Source organism: Anopheles merus, chromosome 3R (genome assembly GCF_017562075.2).
Source record: "Anopheles merus strain MAF chromosome 3R, AmerM5.1, whole genome shotgun sequence".
Classification (NCBI taxonomy): domain Eukaryota; kingdom Metazoa; phylum Arthropoda; class Insecta; order Diptera; family Culicidae; genus Anopheles; species Anopheles merus.
The window spans coordinates 4,956,653-4,974,318 of record NC_054084.1 but is presented as its reverse complement, the minus strand read 5'-3'; the positions used below and the strand labels follow the sequence as shown (position 1 = coordinate 4,974,318).

At 48.0% G+C, this 17,666-nt stretch overlaps 2 protein-coding genes across 3 annotated transcripts; both read right to left on the bottom strand.

Annotated features, from left to right (window-relative positions):
• Window positions 1–407: 407 nt before the first annotated feature.
• LOC121596704 (chitinase-like protein Idgf4) lies at window positions 408–2,334 on the bottom strand. Its single transcript, XM_041921889.1, has 2 exons — window positions 2,099–2,334; window positions 408–1,745 (listed from the first exon to the last, which is right to left on the bottom strand). Exons 1-2 carry the CDS (start codon window positions 2,232–2,234, stop codon window positions 538–540), a joined length of 1,344 nt encoding a protein of 447 aa, XP_041777823.1. The 5' UTR covers window positions 2,235–2,334; the 3' UTR covers window positions 408–537.
• An 815-nt stretch (window positions 2,335–3,149) lies between these two features.
• On the bottom strand, window positions 3,150–12,567 carry LOC121596705 (chitinase-like protein Idgf4). Of its 2 annotated transcripts, none has more exons than XM_041921890.1 (3): window positions 5,864–6,141; window positions 3,790–4,513; window positions 3,150–3,710 (listed from the first exon to the last, which is right to left on the bottom strand). In XM_041921890.1, exons 1-3 carry the CDS (start codon window positions 5,982–5,984, stop codon window positions 3,236–3,238), a joined length of 1,320 nt encoding a protein of 439 aa, XP_041777824.1. In that variant the 5' UTR covers window positions 5,985–6,141; the 3' UTR covers window positions 3,150–3,235. The 2 variants fall into 2 exon arrangements, with proteins under 2 accessions (XP_041777824.1, XP_041777825.1); XM_041921891.1 differs by lacking the exons at window positions 3,150–3,710; window positions 3,790–4,513; window positions 5,864–6,141 and adding exons at window positions 7,545–8,202; window positions 8,553–8,780; window positions 12,437–12,567.
• Window positions 12,568–17,666: the final 5,099 nt, after the last annotated feature.

Here is a 17,666-nt window from a genome sequence, read left to right as displayed (position 1 = left end):
ATTCACTTCCGATTGCATTCGCAGACAAAATCAACATGCATTGTAGGGTTCTTGAACACACGATGCACACCAACTCTAGTGTAGAGAAGCTTCCGGTAGAACCCTGTAGAAAGTAACAAAAGCCTAACGCAACAAAAAAACTGGGAGGAAATTGAAGTTGTTCGTACGCTTTTGGGGCGGTTTTGGGTTTGGCGAAAGACGTGCGGATGTGTGCTTTTCCCTTACTCAACAGCGCATCAGGAATATTCTAGTGAAGTGTAAACGTGAGAACAAAACAAGCATTCGCTTCATCCCTGCTGGTTCACGATTGAACTACATAAATTTACTCGAAATAGTCAATACTGACCTTTGACCTTCTATACATCTCTTGCTTCAAGCACCTAGGAATCTCTTCTTAAAACCATCAATTATGAATCAAAATCAGTTAAAAACGTTTATTTGTGAGTTGTCGATCACACTCGCTGTCTTGGTATGTAAAAGCGGATACAATCCTTTGTTAATGCTACGTCCTTACGCCCTAAACCGAACACCCAGCACCTACAGCCGGTACTTGGCCGCACGCAGGATCGGGAACTTATCGCCCGAGCACGTGCCACGGAAATCGTCCAGCCCCAGGTCGTTGATCGAGATACCGCCCAGCCCCTTCGCCTTCACGTACGCCGCCTTATTGCCTGCGCTTTCCGGATCCTCGTACGACAACCATATGCCATGCTCATCATTCTCATCCGGAATGCGGAACGCGTACGGCCCAAACCGCTTCGTAGGATCGTTGATCTTGCGCAGCGGATACTCCGCTCCCTTCAGATTAGCATTGCCCGGGTTTGGCAGCTTAGCGCACACCTCGCCGAAGCTGTAGAATCCGGGTACGTTGGTGTACGGACCGGCCGGCGAAGGACCATCGGCCGGAATCGGGGGAACGCCCGTAATGCCGGAATCGCCCACCAACCGCCAGCCCCGACCGTACGTCGCAATGCCCACCACGATCTTGTCCAGCGGAGTGCCCTGCGAGTGCCACGCCTTCACCTTATCGTCCACATTGTTGCCCACGACACGCTCCGTCGGTTCGTAGATCGGGGCGGTGTAATCGCCCTCCTTTGGGTTGCGCTCCGGCGTCTGCTGATCGTACGCGGCCACATTCACGTAGTCAATGTTATCCTTCAGCAGGGGAATGTCCAGGAAGATGGTCTGATTGACGTGCGGCAGCTGTGTGTACCCCAGCTGGAACTTATCGTGCACGAACGCATTCTTCAGATCGCGCACCAGTGCCGTAAACTCTTCCCGATGCTCGTCCGCCTTCGGATCGAGCACGCTGTCACCGGTAAACAGCTTCTTGAATCCGTGCCACACTTTACCGGTCCAGCCGCGAATGCGTTTCGGTTTCGTCTGCGGGAACTGCCAGGCCAGATCGAGCCCATCGAACTCGTACGTCTTCAGCAGCGAGTACGCACTGTTCACGAACGCCGTACGCGAGCCGCCCGATTCTAGCAGCGTTAGGTACTTCTCGAACGGTTTCTCCTCGCCCAGATCACGGTAGTTGCCGACGCTCAGGAACACCTTCAGCCCAGGGTAACGCCTTTTCAGTGTGGTCACTGCTCGGAAATGGCTCTTGCCCGAGTCCAGATCGAGATCTTCGTTCAGCGAACGCAGCCGGTACGTTTCAGCGTTCACGCCCGCATAGCCGTACATCAGATGGGTACAGAAGGGTAGCGCTAGCTCAATATCGGACACGGTCACTTTACCGAGACCTACAAAAAGGAAGAAAGAAGATGAGAATAAGAAGATGCAGACTTTGAGCTCAGGGTCAGGCAAAAGGAGGCGGCGATCGAAACGCGGGATAAGCGCTGAGACGCGATCAAGTGATTAATTTACATGCCAATCAACTGCACTTGCGTACGTTTCTACAGAGCACGAACCGTCATCGGCTTAATCATGCTACTACTACAATTCTGCTAGGCCAATGTAGAGTGCCTGATAAAGCTCGCTACCCTTGTGTGCGCTTATCACCTTGACTTGAACGCACACAAATGCAGCCTAAGTGAGTTTAATTAATCACACAGCGGAGCACGGCGATCGTGTCTGTCACCAAAACCGTTCTTACCTTCCCTCAACGCGTTGCTACCATCGTAGTAACAAAGCACCTTCGGTCCCGTTGTTGCGTTCTGTCCTTGCACGGACGACACTTCCAGCATGCCCAGCACCAGGGCCAGGACGCCTAACCTCCACACCGACCACATCTTTATCGACGATCACAGGGACAACGAACGATCGCAGCTTCTTTCTAGCAGCTTCCACGACGACTCGCACCAAACTGATACGAACGCCCGGGCACAGATCAGCTCTTATAACGGCTCGGCCATGGGTGTTAGGGTGCGATTCGAACCGGCGGAGCCCTTTCTCTCGATGAGTGAATCGCACACAGCCTCTCATCGGGCAAGCGCTCGAGAGTTCCAGATCGGGCAGATGGGAAGCATCTTTTTGTTGCTGCTTCTTCTTCTTCTTCCTATCAGCTCAATTCTTGTCTGGAGGACCGGTTTCTCTTGTGCGTTTGTTGTGCATCAAAACTGGATTTGTCAAAAGTCGTCTGTTTTCGGATTCCTTCCTTCCAGCCTAATCCCCAAATGACCCCGGCCTAAAACTAGACTCCGACCTTAGGATGATTTATAGTGTTTTACTCCGACAAGATCTCGCATCGTTTGATAGATTGATCGGTCCTCTTCACTCTTTTTCTTCATCTAGCCCCGGCAATAAACATGATTGTTCGTTTATTTCGGTACACCGGCCCACGGGGCTAGGCGAGGATCGCGGACGAAATGTTGTTTTTGTTGATGCTGTGTCACTTGCCCTGTTAGCCGAGTCCGCTCGATCCATGATAGTGCCGGTTGTTTACGTCGGAATATAATTCCCTCCTTCTCCACAACAAAGTGATTCAATTGGTTATGGGTTTTTTGCTGCGGTTGTTTTGCTGAGGGGTTGATGAAGAGTAGTTTCTTAGAATTGAACAGCTGATGAATACAATAGCTTCAGCAAATCTGTGAGCCTAGTGATGATGCTGATCCTTCTTAACTAGCTCATATATTGATACGAGCAACTTTCTTATGGGATAATAATCTTCTTTCCTCCAACAACATTTAAAAACTCCTCCAAGTTACTCCATTCTATGTCATTTTTTATTCAAAATAAATCATTATCCTCTAAATAAGGTGTAAAACAATAAACTCCCATGCACACGCCCTGTCTACAGCCGGTACTTGGCGGCACGCAGGATCGGGAACTTCTCGCCGGCGCAACTGCCACGGAAATCGTCGTACGACAGATCGTTGATCGCAATACCGCCCAAATTCTTTGCCTTTACGTAGCCCGCCTTGTTGCCGGCCGTATCCGGATCCTCGTAGCTCACCCACACACCGTGCTCTCCGTTACTGTCCGGCAGACGGAACGCGTACGATCCGAAGCGCTTCGTTGGGTCGCCAACCTTGCGCAGCGGAGCGTCGGCACCCTTCAGGGCGGTGTTGCTCGGGTTCGGCAGCATAGCGCACACTTCGGCCCAGCTGTAGAAGCCCTCGGTTTGCGTTTGCGGACCCGGGTTGGAAGGACCATCCGCTGGGAGTGGTGGAACACCGGTAATGCCCGAATCGCCGTTCATCTTCCAGCCACGTCCGAACGTGGGGATCGACACGATCAGCTTCGATGCAGGAGCGTTGTTCGTAAGCCTGTGCATATTACGAAAGAAAAAAAGGTCGTTATAAATCTATTCTACAACATCTTCCAAGCGTTCCTTCGATCACTTACCATAGACGAACCTGTCCATCGACATTGTTACCAGGGACACGATCGCTCAGCTCGTACAGTGGAGCGGCATGATCCGCTTCCTTCTTGTTGCGCGTCGGCGTCTGCTGATCGTACGCGGCAATGTTCACAAAGTCCAGATAGTTAATGATGGCCGGAATATCCATAAACACCGACGAGTTCACATGGGGCAGCACGGTAATACCCAGCTGATATCCATCCGAACGGAACGCATTCTTCAGCTCACGCAGCAGTGCCGTAAACTCCTCCCGATGCTCCTCAGCCTTCTCATCCAGCACACTGTCGCCGCTGAATACCTTCTTGAATCCGTGCCACACACCACCCAGCGTCGAGCGGACCTTCTTCGGCTTGTTCATCGGGAACTGCCATTCCAGATCGACACCATCGAAGCCGTACGTCTTCAGCAGCGAGTACACGGAGTTGATGAAGGTGATGCGGGCAGCGCCAGACTCCAGCAGTGTGAGGTACTTGATCGAGGGCTCGGAGAACTTGTAGCCTCCGAGACCGAGCAGCACCTTCAGCGAAGGATACTTGCTCTTCAGCTGCGTCACCGTGCGGTAGTTGCCCTTGCCCGTGTCCAGATCCAGGTTCGGTTGACGGCTAACCGCTTTGTTGGTTTCGACATCGATGCCGGCATAACCGTAGACGAGATGCGTACAGAAGGGCAGGGCGGCATCAATGTCAGTGAGCGATACTTTTCCCAATCCTGTAAAGAAACGTATCACACACAAACAAACCAAAAAAATGTGTCAGACTATACTGCAATCAAATCTTTTGCAACACAAATTGTCGAATGTCCTTATCGGGAGGGGAGTCTACACTTGCGTGATCTCGGTGACCGGTTCAAACTAATCCACACACCCGGTAAAGGTTATCGGCTGCTGTACGCTCCCGTCCCAAAAGAGTGATAATCAATCGCCGGGGAAAGTGAACCACCGTGCTTGTTGCATGCAGTGGCTTTTTTGCGCCCATTTTGAAATCCCTCGCCCCCCCATTGCCACACGCTCGCAACCGATAACGAACGAAACAAATAGACCGATCGAGGCAGGGAAAAGATCCCCTCCATTTCGTACGCTTTCTTACCTCCAATCGCTTGTACAAAAGGCAACACACAAATAATGACCAAATGAATTTCAGTGCTGTTTACGTAATCGCCGGTGATTTCTACCGGGCTTGCCGGTGTGTGCTGGTGTGTGTGTGTTTACAAAGTGACCGAACAAAGACGGTGGTGTCAGAACATTCTAGCTGCCCGCTTCCGTCAAGCTCCATTGGCCTCGCAGTAGACTCGCACTACTTCGTAGGTGATAATTGTCGGCTGGCTTGCGGCCAAACAATCATCATAAACCTGTGCCATGGTACACAGGCATGACGCGATTGTCGTTTAAGTATTCAAATTTCAAGCGTATAACATTTCAACCTATAACCGTACTAGATGTAATTACACCCCGTCTGGCAAATTGGATGATCGTTCCAACAATACATATGCATAAAACTAATTGGCTTATAAGTGCCATAAAATTGTACTGATATTACAGCACAACAATACTTTTATACATGATCTTCTGCAAGATGAAGATCATTCTCGACAACAAATTATTAGCATTTTAAGTAGTTTCATCTTCTTACTTCCGACTCACTCCAGTAATCGACTTCAATATCTTCAATTGTTAATTAAAAATGTTAAATGCATCTTCACCGTTTTGAGAAGCTAGTCTTGATCTTTCGTCTTATCTTGATCGTACCCAAATGGCCTCCAAACCGGCTAATCACCTAATCCAATCACAATGTGAATGTGAGTCACCGGTTGGAACAATTGAAAATGAATAAATGACCAAAACGATGAGAAGCACAACAACGCCACATTACCAATTCGAGGCTCGTCCCTGCAGTTCGCACTCGGTGGCCATAAATCGGTCTAGGTCAACAGCACACGCATGACATCACCTTTTTTCTCTCTCGCACACACACAAACACACACACACACACACACACACACACATACACACATCGTTCCAATCAAACCGGCAACCCGGGTGTTATTGCGACCGTGACTTACCTTCGATCAGGAAGTTGGCCGCATCATAGTAGCACAGAACCTTGCTCGGTTGCTGCGATTGCACGTACTGGCTGGTGGCTACCAGCAGCAGCAGAGCGCCGGCAAACTGCTTGCACCACATGATGAAGCTTCCGGACAATGAGTCCTTCAGGAGTAGTTTCGTCTTCCGCAAAGCAACACAGACAAACACACGAGCGTCTAGGGAAGATTCCTGTTACGCAATCACCTGTACCGATCAGACCTGTAGAGTCTAAAAGGCCGAGTTGCGACGGTTGAAGTTCGGTTTTATAAGCCGGCCCGGTTCGAGCGCGGGTTTGGCGCACTCACGCTCTCACCCGTTTGCCCTTTCCCGGCACACCACACAACACGGAGTTCGATCTCGCGAGAGAGACCCCGCGAGGAGGAGCTCAGCTCTCCAGCGGCTCGCCAGCACAGCTGTCAACTGTGAAGCTGTGGTGGAAGATGATGATCGTTGAAAGCTTCGAAAGCTTCAGCTTGTGGTGGCGTTTGAAACAAGCTTCAAGTAAGCGACTCGCTTGGTGAAAACGAAGTATCATTTTTGAGTATCTATTTTTTTTTCTCAATTATGAGCAAACATTTATTATAATCAAAAACTTTTTGCTCTACACATAGTTTAACCAAAGGTTTAATATCCAACAAAACAAACCACCACAAGTTTATTAATAACTTACGGATTATATCGTCTCATCACTATGGTAACTATGGTAAAAAACTTTCCTTCTCTTCTTAGTGTCCTCGCCGACCGGACCCGGTAGTGTGTCCGGTGTTGTAAATTTATTTACCATCCAAGTCATCCAGCATAGCTTGACAAGCAGAACGTAAAGCAAGTGTAAACAACACTCCCCCCCTCACGTCCGGTTCAGCGGTTGTCCCTCCACCATGCAACATGCTTAATAGAAATGAAATGAGGTTGTAAGCAACATTTAACCAACCAACAACAAGACGACAAGCTTCCCCTTTTTTCTGCTTTCTCTGCCGCATGTCGTTAAGATTGCACCGTGCCAGATAAAACATGCCACGGAAAAGGGATCTGTTTAGGACACTGCTGTTGTGTGTGCCACGTCTGCTACCACGAGGACACGTCCGATCAACGATAGCATTCTTCGCCGTGCGTGCTTGTGTGTGGTTGTGTTGGGCGTTCGTGCACCAACGACAATGCATTTACCGCTGTTTGCCTAACCGACTGTGACTCTGACTCTGTTGCCGGGCTGACGTCGTTGACGCTGAGCTTACTGCAGTGTGGAGCGAACAAACAAATAAACCTACAACCAGAGAGAAACCTATGTTCAGGACATGGAGAAAAACTGTGTGCTGGAAAAACAGGGCCCCCTGGTTTACATGCACATGCAAGCACGTCAAGCACACTCGCCGGTGAAGTGCAGCAACTGCAGGGTCCTTCTATGGGCTATGTTTACACACTCGGAACAGACACGATTATGCTGGTTGGTACGCTGGCACGCTGGTACAGTGTGGTGAATCAGTGTATTTTTCTCCAGCCACTGTTGGACGGCAGGAAATTGAATTCCCGCCTTCTGTCTGTCGATTCTGTGAAGTAGACGTATTTTTCCACTGAAAACTTACCATCGTTTCGTTCATTCATTCATAACTCTTTTGCTACATTTGCACGGCGAATAATAAACGCTTGCCAAACGGTCAATTGTTATTCTAAGAGGGAGGGGGAGTTTGGTTTGTCGTGGGGGGGTTTTTTATTATCAATTCTTCCATAGAAAATCTAATAAATTATGGCTCTTTACACTTGGTCGTCCTATCATGTTTCATGTCGTCCTTTGTCAGTTGTGAGGAAATGAGTATAAATTTTCAAACAAAAATGCGCCTCGTCTCGTTTTTTTCTCGAACGAATTTCTCTGCCCTTCAATTCACACAATTATATCACATTCGTCATCTCCTCTAGTCTCCACTTAAAAGGTCCTTCCGTTAGCACAAAACAGCTTCCTCCCTTGTGTCCGCTTTCCTTGCTGGAATTATACATATCTGTCGTTCTCTCTCTCTCTCTCTCTCTCTCTCTCTCTCTCTCTCTCTCTCTCTCTTTCATTTTTTCATCTCGGCTTACTAAATGGACGGTGGGTTGCAGCACACAGGGAACAGGGTGGGCGGGGAACAGGGCGACCCACTCTACGAACGCTTGTTGATCTTTTCGAACTTGCTCTTGTAGATACCTTCCGGGTCGTACTTGTCGAGCAGTTTCTTCCATTCCTGCGGCTTACGCTCCTCGAGATGGGCGATTACCTTGCGGGAGCTGGTGCGCTGCTTCTCGCTACACTTTTCGCAGTTGGTCTTCAGCGCATCGGGCAGTGTTTCTGTGGGCAGAAGCGGTAGAGAAAAAAGTGGGGAGACATTAGCATTCACATTTGATTGTCGGAATTAGCTCTTCATTCCACCGAGTGCGTTACGGAGGGCTGAATGGGACTTAAGCTAAGGCACAAAGCACTTGAAAAGCTCCGGCTCTATGAATGGTTAACGAGGTGAATTAACTAGGTAACTGGTACTAAGCACTGAATAGTTGATTAAATTTCATGCTCATCAAAAAAGAGTAAAATATGTTTCTATCCATTTCTCCAATGCAACAAAACGCTACCGTTCGATCTGTTTTAAAATTAAATTCAATTTAAAATCCCGCCCAATCCTATCCGCCAACGCCGATACTTACTCTTCAGCTCACGACCCTCCTGGGTGCACGGTCCCTTGTCGAGCAGGCACTTGAGGTAGTTGTTGAGAATTCGATCGTTCGACAGTACGCGGTCCACATCGATGTTGTCGAACTTGTCGGTGTACTTCTGGGCGCTGGCCAACACGACCACCATCGCGAAAATGGCAACCATCGTCAGGTGCTTCATTGTGCCGCTGTTTGGTTGATTGTTGCTTTCCGTTTCAAGAACTGGGTTAAGAAGCAAATGAAAAGCAAATTGTTAGAACTTGTATCGTTTAACGCTTGTTGAAAACTATCCAAATCAATTTGCTGGGAATAGATGGATGGAATTAAAACGACACTTCAATGTCATTGTCCTTGAGTTGGTTGACTGATCGATGGACAGTGACAGCCATGAAAGCTGTAAAAAGTGTCCTTTAATATGACCCTCAGTCATTCAATCAATTTCCTAACTTTAATTGCCAATATTTCCAAATGATCAAATATTTCAAACGGTCATCATAAAATGTATCGATCGACTAGCACAACAACAACAACAGTCCCAGTACAACAGCTCTCCCACCATCCGTATCGTGCTAACGGCAGCGATTACAACGCAATGCGATCAAATTCCTCCACCATAGAAAAAAGAAACATTATCGCTCATCGTCATTCCAATCACGGGTACTGAGCGTACGATAGGCCTTCCCCTCCCCAAGTGGCAATGTACACACGCTTCAGTGAGTCGCGCTGGCAAGACGTCTCTAACAATACGCGAAGTGAAGCGAAACATCGAAGGATACGATACTCCGATTCGCAAAGACCAATTATTCTGACACAACTTGAAAACATCGGCCTTTGTTTAGCGATATTGTCGGCGAAACTTGTCGTTAGTAGAATCGTAACGGTCTTGGCTCGTTTCAAGCATCGTTTAATCATCTTCGAATTTTTGGGGAGAAAAGACGCCATTCTCATTTTTGTTTATTCTCCATCAAAACCAAAGCGCTGAAACGACATTATTATTGCCATGCCCTTTCGTCGAAGCCCACGGCACACGGTACGACGACACGACACAATAATTCACCCGATTAGATTAGAACGATCGCGCGCCAAAGAATCCGGGCAGGATTCAGGGCACCGTTCTTCCATTCTCGAGCTCTGATTCAATTTAATTTGTTACAGATGCTACTGGTGCCACTATTATAATGCCCCCAAACCCTCTCCCCCAAGAACCATTATTGCATTAGCATGCCCAAAGCCCGCAGCCCGAAGCAAGACCGTGGAGCAGGCATTACCGCCACGCGAAAGCATTCTACGACGCGCGTGGTACGCTTTTTCGCACAAAATCAAATTATCGTCCCGTTTCTTCAACCGTGCGCTGCCCGACCGTGATGCGGGATTTTGCAAAAACGGAAAGCGATTTTCCTCTCGACTGGTAGCGGTAATTAATGTAAATCCGACAAATTACCCAAATTTACATCGACTTCTTCTGCCGGCGGTGCCGCCGGGGCTGGAGGATGCTTTCGTCGCCTGAATGGTGACAAACGTTTCATCAGGCCACAGACATGATAAATCGCGAGAGCTTATTGGTGCGCAAATTTGATCCTGGTGTTTATAACTTATGTTGGGAGATTATTTTTAAAAAAGCGATTAACATTCAAAGCAACACATGGTAACTCGTCTCAAAACCAAGCCGCATGTAAATTCAATTTGATGGCATGAACCCACGCTCGTCTACATTGATTCTTCACTCGCACGTGGGAAAGGATGCTTTTTTCTGATTCCTTGGAACCCAATTTTCCAACTGAATAAAGTCTAATCGATTGTGGAATGGAAGCAAATAGGCGAACCGTGTCGCTGTTGGCAATTATAGGGCAATTTCCACGTTTAACTCGCGCACAATTCGTCCAAACTGATTCCAAGAAAGGGAAACACCATTTTATAGTGGTTTGAAGTAGATAAGAGTCTCCTTGATTGAATGATATCTTCGTAGTACGATTTTTAAACACTTTTATGTGAAAACCTCTCCTCGTAAAGTGTTAAAAGTCTACGCAAAATTGCAATTAAAGTGTGAAGCTTATTAGCAAAACCTTTACCCCAATGAGTCTGGCATACAAAATCTCTACCCGCTCTCCACTCAGCTCAGCAAACTTCATTTGTGTTTGATGATTCGCATGCTAATTGCAGTTCACATTACTCGCCAGCGCGCACCGCACACGTGCAATGACCACTTCAAGGGCTGCCTCTTACTGCACACCCAGGTAAGAGGGCACACTGCGGCGAAACTCATCGGCGCCGCGGTGAAGGTAAGCTGTAATAATCTTGCGAATAAAAGTGCTTTGGCTCGTTCAGCCCTCTCAAGTGTGCCTTTGAACAGTCGTGAGCAAACAGCAGCATCGTGTCAATAATTTCGAATGATTAATACACGCGCATCTACGTCAAAGGCTAAAAAAAAGCTCAAAGCAAAGGTTCGTTGCGTATGAGCTTTGCGTCATGGTGGTAGAACAAAGTTGTCATAGCAACCGCTAAAAAGATGCAACCCGGACCATAAACCATCTCTCTCGCTAAAACAATGCCCACCGTGCGTTGGACAATGGCCAGTAACTATAAACCACTGTCCAGTGTTGAAAGCTGTTCAGCGCCTTTCTACAAAGACACCGTTGCTGCCTATGGGTTGTGTTACTTCAGACGGCTTCTTCGCTCGGGACGGGACGTGTGCCGAAAACAAACAAAATCAAGAACAAAAAAACGCGCCAACCCACATAACACCCGCCAAAGTCAACTGACCATGACACGAACTTGGCCAACATAGGCGCCTCACTTTCGGAGCTACCTGGTAAATCCCCGGCGGCACAATTATCATCCGTCGGCAATGGGGACAGGCAGCCAGTCTGCTCAAGGGAGAGTGGAAAAGTGTGATAATAGTTAAAGATCCCTACTGCCGTGGCCGTCTGTTGTGTGTATGTTACGAAAACTAATTTCTTGTTCACCTTCCTCCATCACGTCACCTGCAATATTAATTCCAGACGACGAGCGACGAGACGAGGGTGAACCTTTTAAAATAAGTTACATTGCAAACACACACACACACACACACACACACACATTTTAATTAGACTTAGAGCGTACCCCATGACGGCCGTCGCTACACGAGCATTATGTATATCTCACTGTCTATTAAACATCATAGCCGGCGGCAAAGTACACTGATCGCCATAGCAACCAATATAAAAGCAGGATAAAGCACCGGGCAGCGACGACAGCGACAGATCGACACATCGTGGCTGCGCTACATTTCGTGCCTCACTTTTGCAACATGTGTTCGACCACCGAGTCCCAAACCTCCTCAACCTCGTTTCCTTATGGTGTCCAATTTGGAAGTTTGGTACGCCGGCTCCGCTAGCCGTAGTGCTGGTAGTGGTGGTGGATACCGCAGAACCAGCAAATTACATAAGCACAGGCCGGACAGCAACGGAGGCGCTAGCACAGTGGACTACTTTAGCGCACCCACCCGATCACACCGATCTCTCGATCGCGTCGCGGGTGCCGCGTGGTAAAGGTGAACAGGCGCACCAAAACCGCAATCAACCGCGCAAGTCCGGCGCGCAAGTGCGTTTCACTTCATTTCAATGCGCCCAAACACCGGATGGGCCAATACGCGTACGCGTACCAATGCACGCACTATGGATTATGAAATGGTCGGTTTTAAACGCATCATTATGTCACCACTGTCCAGGCTGGGCTTGGTGCGTACTCCTCGCTACCAATAGAAACGGACTTTCCATCGATTGGCCCCAGAATTGAACTCCACACGCACGAGGAAAGTGCACCGTGCACCATTTCACGTAATGTGTAATGCTTTCGCTATCTCGCTCTCTCTCTCTCTTCCTTTCTGTTTCTCTCACCTGTCTAGATTCACTTCTCACGGTGACGGTGTGCGCGAGTACGTTTTCACTTTCGTTGGCGCTGAAACAAGACACGAAAAAGCTCCGTGCGCAACTCTCTATCGGTCACTACTAAACGCTACCGCCGGACCGTGCCTTTGTTTTTATACGTTCCACCACCACTGCGGCAATAACGCCAGCTTTCTGCCTCCTCCTCTCCCTCCCTCCCTCTCTCTCTCACACTACGCCTTTGAGCTGGTTCGTACCCGTGCAGTGCGCACCATAAACATTACCCTCTGCCCCGTCTGCCGTATGTTGGGCACGTTTCGTTTAAGGGTAGTGTAGTTCGTAGAAACCAGGGGGGCCCTGTTGTCCCTAAACATGGGTAGAGCAATAGCTAATGTCACGCCGAGACCTCCGTGCGCGAGCGTTCCTTTTTGGACGTTACCTAGGGAGTAAGAAGAGTTTAAGGTTGGATCGCATTTAACGGTAACTGCGTAGAACCAAACAGCCAGCAACAAAACGAAACAAAACCCCCCCGGGTGCACACATCGTTGTTACATGCTGTCCAGCAGCAGAAGCAGGAAACGATTCTTTTTTTCGTTTTTACCCAATCCCAAAACTGCTCGAATTATGATGGATGTTGCCTAAATGATGGATAGTGCACGATCGATAGTCGTACGATATCCGTTGGCCCGCGTATGCATGTGTCACTAACTGGTTCTTGCTGTGGCCACCGTCATTGCAGCACGGCCCAGCTGCAAACTGGTTCACTCTCTGCAGCTGACGAAACATAACCCCCCACGTACTCGCTCCCCCCTTGATGGTTCCCTAGCATTCATGGGGAGATGCAATGCAGCGTTGCAGCATAAAAAACCCCAAGTTCGTTCACTTCACCACCGACTGGTTGCGATTGGGGTGGGATTTTCCCTCAGAATTTCCGTCTATCACGACCGGTGTATGTTTGATGTTGCTTGCAAACACAAAAGCTCCAAACCGGGAAATGGCTCACACGAAATCAATCGCGTTTGAGGAATTGTGATGGATTGTTCTCTGGTTTTGAATGGGCACCGTGGCTTCATCACATCGAAACCTCTTTACGTCCCCTTAGTTGTACCGTTGGATAATTGATGTGTTTCCAGGAAGAGGCCTCACATCCTCTAATTAATTAATCAATTTCAAATCTACGAACTGGTTTAATGGCTTCAAAAACACATCCAAATCCGAGGTGCCCATTAGACGCTGATAGCGATCGTCCTTCGCTGAGTGAATGTGCCTCAGTGCAACACACACACACTCAGTGCAATATCAATGTTATTCATTATAATGATGACTTTACAACGAAAAAGCCAAAGCTCTCCTTCTAACGGGAAAGGATATTCTACGCGCCGCACGCTCTAGTTCGTAGCGCGAAAACGAAACCCTTCCCTGTGTGCGCGCGTGGCCTCACATTCCATGTCATCATCAAGCGCTTCACAAACGGTAAATCTCCGCGTGTGTTTGGCGGCTTTATGGGCATACGGTTACGCTTCTACGCACCTGCCGCCCAGGAAGCCAGGGTCGCGAAGGTCACACCCACATGGAGCTGTGCTGCCGTGATGCGAAAATAGTGTGCACATCTCGATCACAAAAAAGAAAAATCCCAACAGCGCAAGCCACCGGCGTTGGGACAGACAGCATGAGACAGCAGACAAGCTCACTCAACTATAAAAGGCCTAACACCGGCTTGTGTGTTTGTAGGAGGGAGCCGCGCATAATCAATTGAGTGGAAAGCATCAATTGGGGCCGTACGGCGGTGTAGCAATTCTTTGCCGATATGGAACCCCAGGCGATGAGTCAATGGGTGAGTGTGTTTTTGTTTGGGCATGAGAACTTACCGCTGACTAAGGCGATTTAGTTTATTTTTCCATTATTCTAGATTGTATTGCCATTATTGCCATTCAATTATTGAATTTCCTGATTTTCGTGACAGCGTTCACCCAACGATTAAATCAAACGCTCTCGAAACCGTCCAATTCCATCCAGTAGCCGGTTGCTTTGATTGTCGCCATGACGCCAGCATCCCACACGCGAACCGCGAGACTGACATTCGGCGTGAACCTTTTAGTGGAAAATAAATCACCTTTTGGGTGCCGCAGGGCAGATGCGACCGAAATCTGATTGTCTCCGAAGCTGTCGGAAGTCTGTTGTCTTGTCTGCCGCCCTTCATTTTGTCTTCCCTTCCACGTGGTCCGCGTGTAAAAACAAAACCCAAGACGGAGGCGTGCAAGCCCAATCCACTTCCCTTATCGTTGCTTTGAACTGACAGGCGCTTTGACACATGGAATATGGCTGGAGCTTTTTTTTATGTTTGTGTTGTGTTTCGTTTGCTTTTCCTCATCTCCACCGAGCTTAAAGGGAAGAAAAATGCCTCTCCCTCTCCCTCTCCCTCTCCCTCTCTCACACACACTGTCTGTGTGTGTTGAAGTACTTAATGTTATCATCATGTGTCATCATGTTTGGTAGTTTCCCGTAATGCAACTTCCCTCAGTGTGGTAAGGGCCTGGGGAGGTTGAGTAACTTTTGCAATTCTTCGACAACGACTGTCTGCTGGTGTTTTTTACCATTTTCTTTCTTCCTTTTTTTGTCTGTGTGTGTAGAAAATAAACTGCCTCCAGATTGTTTTTATGTGTCGTCCAAATGGTGGATAAATATTGTACCACACCCCACGGGGTTGCGCGGCACGCGTACGTGCGTGTATCGCTTGCAGTATCACTGGTTGTTTTTGCTTTGTTTTTGTTTGCTTCGCTCCCCCGGAGAATGGTGTGTCTTTTTTGATGAAGGTTGTCGACGGGGGGAGGGCGCCGTGTGTGTGTGTTTGGCCCGGAAAAACCCAAATCGGCTCATGACTGTGTAGCGACTTCTCGACTTTTCCTAGCACGGCATGGTTTGCGTGAAAGACTAGAACTCGTAAGGGGGAGTTGTAGATGATATCGTGAGGTGAGAAAACCGAGGGGGGGGAGGAGGAGTTGTGGGAAGCAAACAAATCGTTTCGATTTAAGTTTTGTGTAATGTTGGAAATCCCAGCAATAAACAAACGATATGTTTAATGTGAGTAGAAATAAACCAGAACGAAAAGGTTTATGGATCAATCAAGATGATTTTGATGCTTTTAATTTTATACTCACTAATTCTGACCAGTCACACCAGGCCAATCAGTTTGATACCAGGGAAATTGTATTCATTTACACAACAGTAACAAACCTCACCATGGAAAACCCCGAACGGAAATACAACTGCTTAGTACAATTCTATTAGCTTTGCTCATCAACGCTCTGCGGCAATTGAGCACTGCATTTCCCATTTTTCCCATACACTTTCCACGTGCCATCGTCCCACATTAGTGCCACAAAAGCGGGCTCATAGGTGAAGGGAATACATCGGGAACACACACACGCGCTACAACAATTGTACTATTTTGTTAACGATAATTATGCGGTCTCGGGTTCATCAGACACGGGGCATGCACATGACTACAACACATGCTAATATGCCTCATAGGGCTCCGGGGGGATCGTTCATTAGTGGCCAGGGCGGACTGATTGACTCCCGCTGGGTGCCTGGGAGCCTCAATACCCAACATGAGCGTGGTCGAACAATCAGTTTGATTTGAGCGTTTGATTTTATTGTTCACTTTGTACGTACAATCGATTATTCATGCTGGTAAGCGTAAAGCGTCTATTGATGTTTGTGGAAAAATGTATAAAATTTAGCAAAACCCGTACGACAAATTTATTCCATCTACTGATGCATTCAATAAGTATGGTGATGTCGTGCAATCTCCATATTCTACCAGAACGAACGGCATGGAAAATGTCTGGCTCTGGATTAAGGATTCTTTCTTTCGCTCAACCTCCCCTCTGTTCAAATCCTGTTTTCGAAAGACACATTTCTTTTCTCTCCCAAAATCCGCAATCTGCAACATGGTCTGATAAATATTTCATTCGCCTGGCCCAAACATGTGACGCATAAGCTCTTGCTGCCAGCATGCCGAAACCCCTTGCGAATCGAAGCGTCCGAAAGCCCGGCAGCCGAGACGGACTCGTAATCAGATGGATTTACACCATCCTTCGTTCCACACATGGCCACACATGGCACACTCATCCCACTGCCGGGAGGGGGGGGGGAATTCTCTGGAGTTTGGATTTCTTTTCATGCATCATTCCAGAGCGAACACGAATGCAGCCCAACCGAGCTGACGGGAATTTCAATATGTGTATGTTTCTTTCCGTCTTCATGTCGTTGCAATGCCAATGCCATTGGTGATAGTGGATAGTTTGCGGGACTCTTCCGACAGCCCAAGCTCTCGGTAGTAGCTGTACGTAAATCCCACCTGATGGATGGAATCTGCAATACGAACGTCAGTGAAAATGAAAAACCTGTCCACACCACGTGTCCTTTCACACGCTCCATAATAAATATTCACCCATACAAGACACACACCCGAACGCCACCTGCCGACTCCGTTGCATGGGACCGTGTTTTTTAAAGCTCCCTTTTTCTGCATACTGCCCTCAGCCGAAGCTTCGAACACCTCTGTGCCAAACTTTTCCAACAGCTCTCTCACTTTATCTCTCGTCTATTCCAAGCCACCAGCGACAAAAAAACGATCCTCAGTGCCGTCTAATTTCATCTTTCACGGCCAACTAACTCAGAACCTGCATCAACGAAATTACGTTTTGGAAACTTTTTCCTCCACGCCTCATGCGCTCTTTCCTCGCTCCTCTGCTGCGTTCTTTGGTAAGTGGATTGTACGTCAAAATGCGTCGTTGGACACCAAACTGCTGCTGCAAGCGTTGCGATTTTCCATCTTCTGCTGGTGAGCGATTTTGGCATCATTTACAACCATTTACATTCAACCTTCTTCGCAAGGAAAGTTCGCTTCAAACTACTGGGTGCTTTTGCTTCCCCTTACTGGCACGATTGGCACTGTTGTTTCATTTGCGTAATGGAATCGCGTAACTTTGTCTTGGGTCTTAAATTACCTTCGCGCAGAGGGGATGGATTGGAGTTGCAGCGAGGATTGTTTATCGAGTTACTTTGAAAAGTGTTTTAAATCTCTTAGCAAATTATTACCCCTTCATACCAGCGCGATCGTTGTTTGGTCGCCAGCGCCATCTATACCTCGGTACTTCAAGCTAGAACAAAACGCCTGTGGTTAGGCAATTTGCAGTACATAGCATTAGTTTTGAAAATGTCGATTATTTTAGCA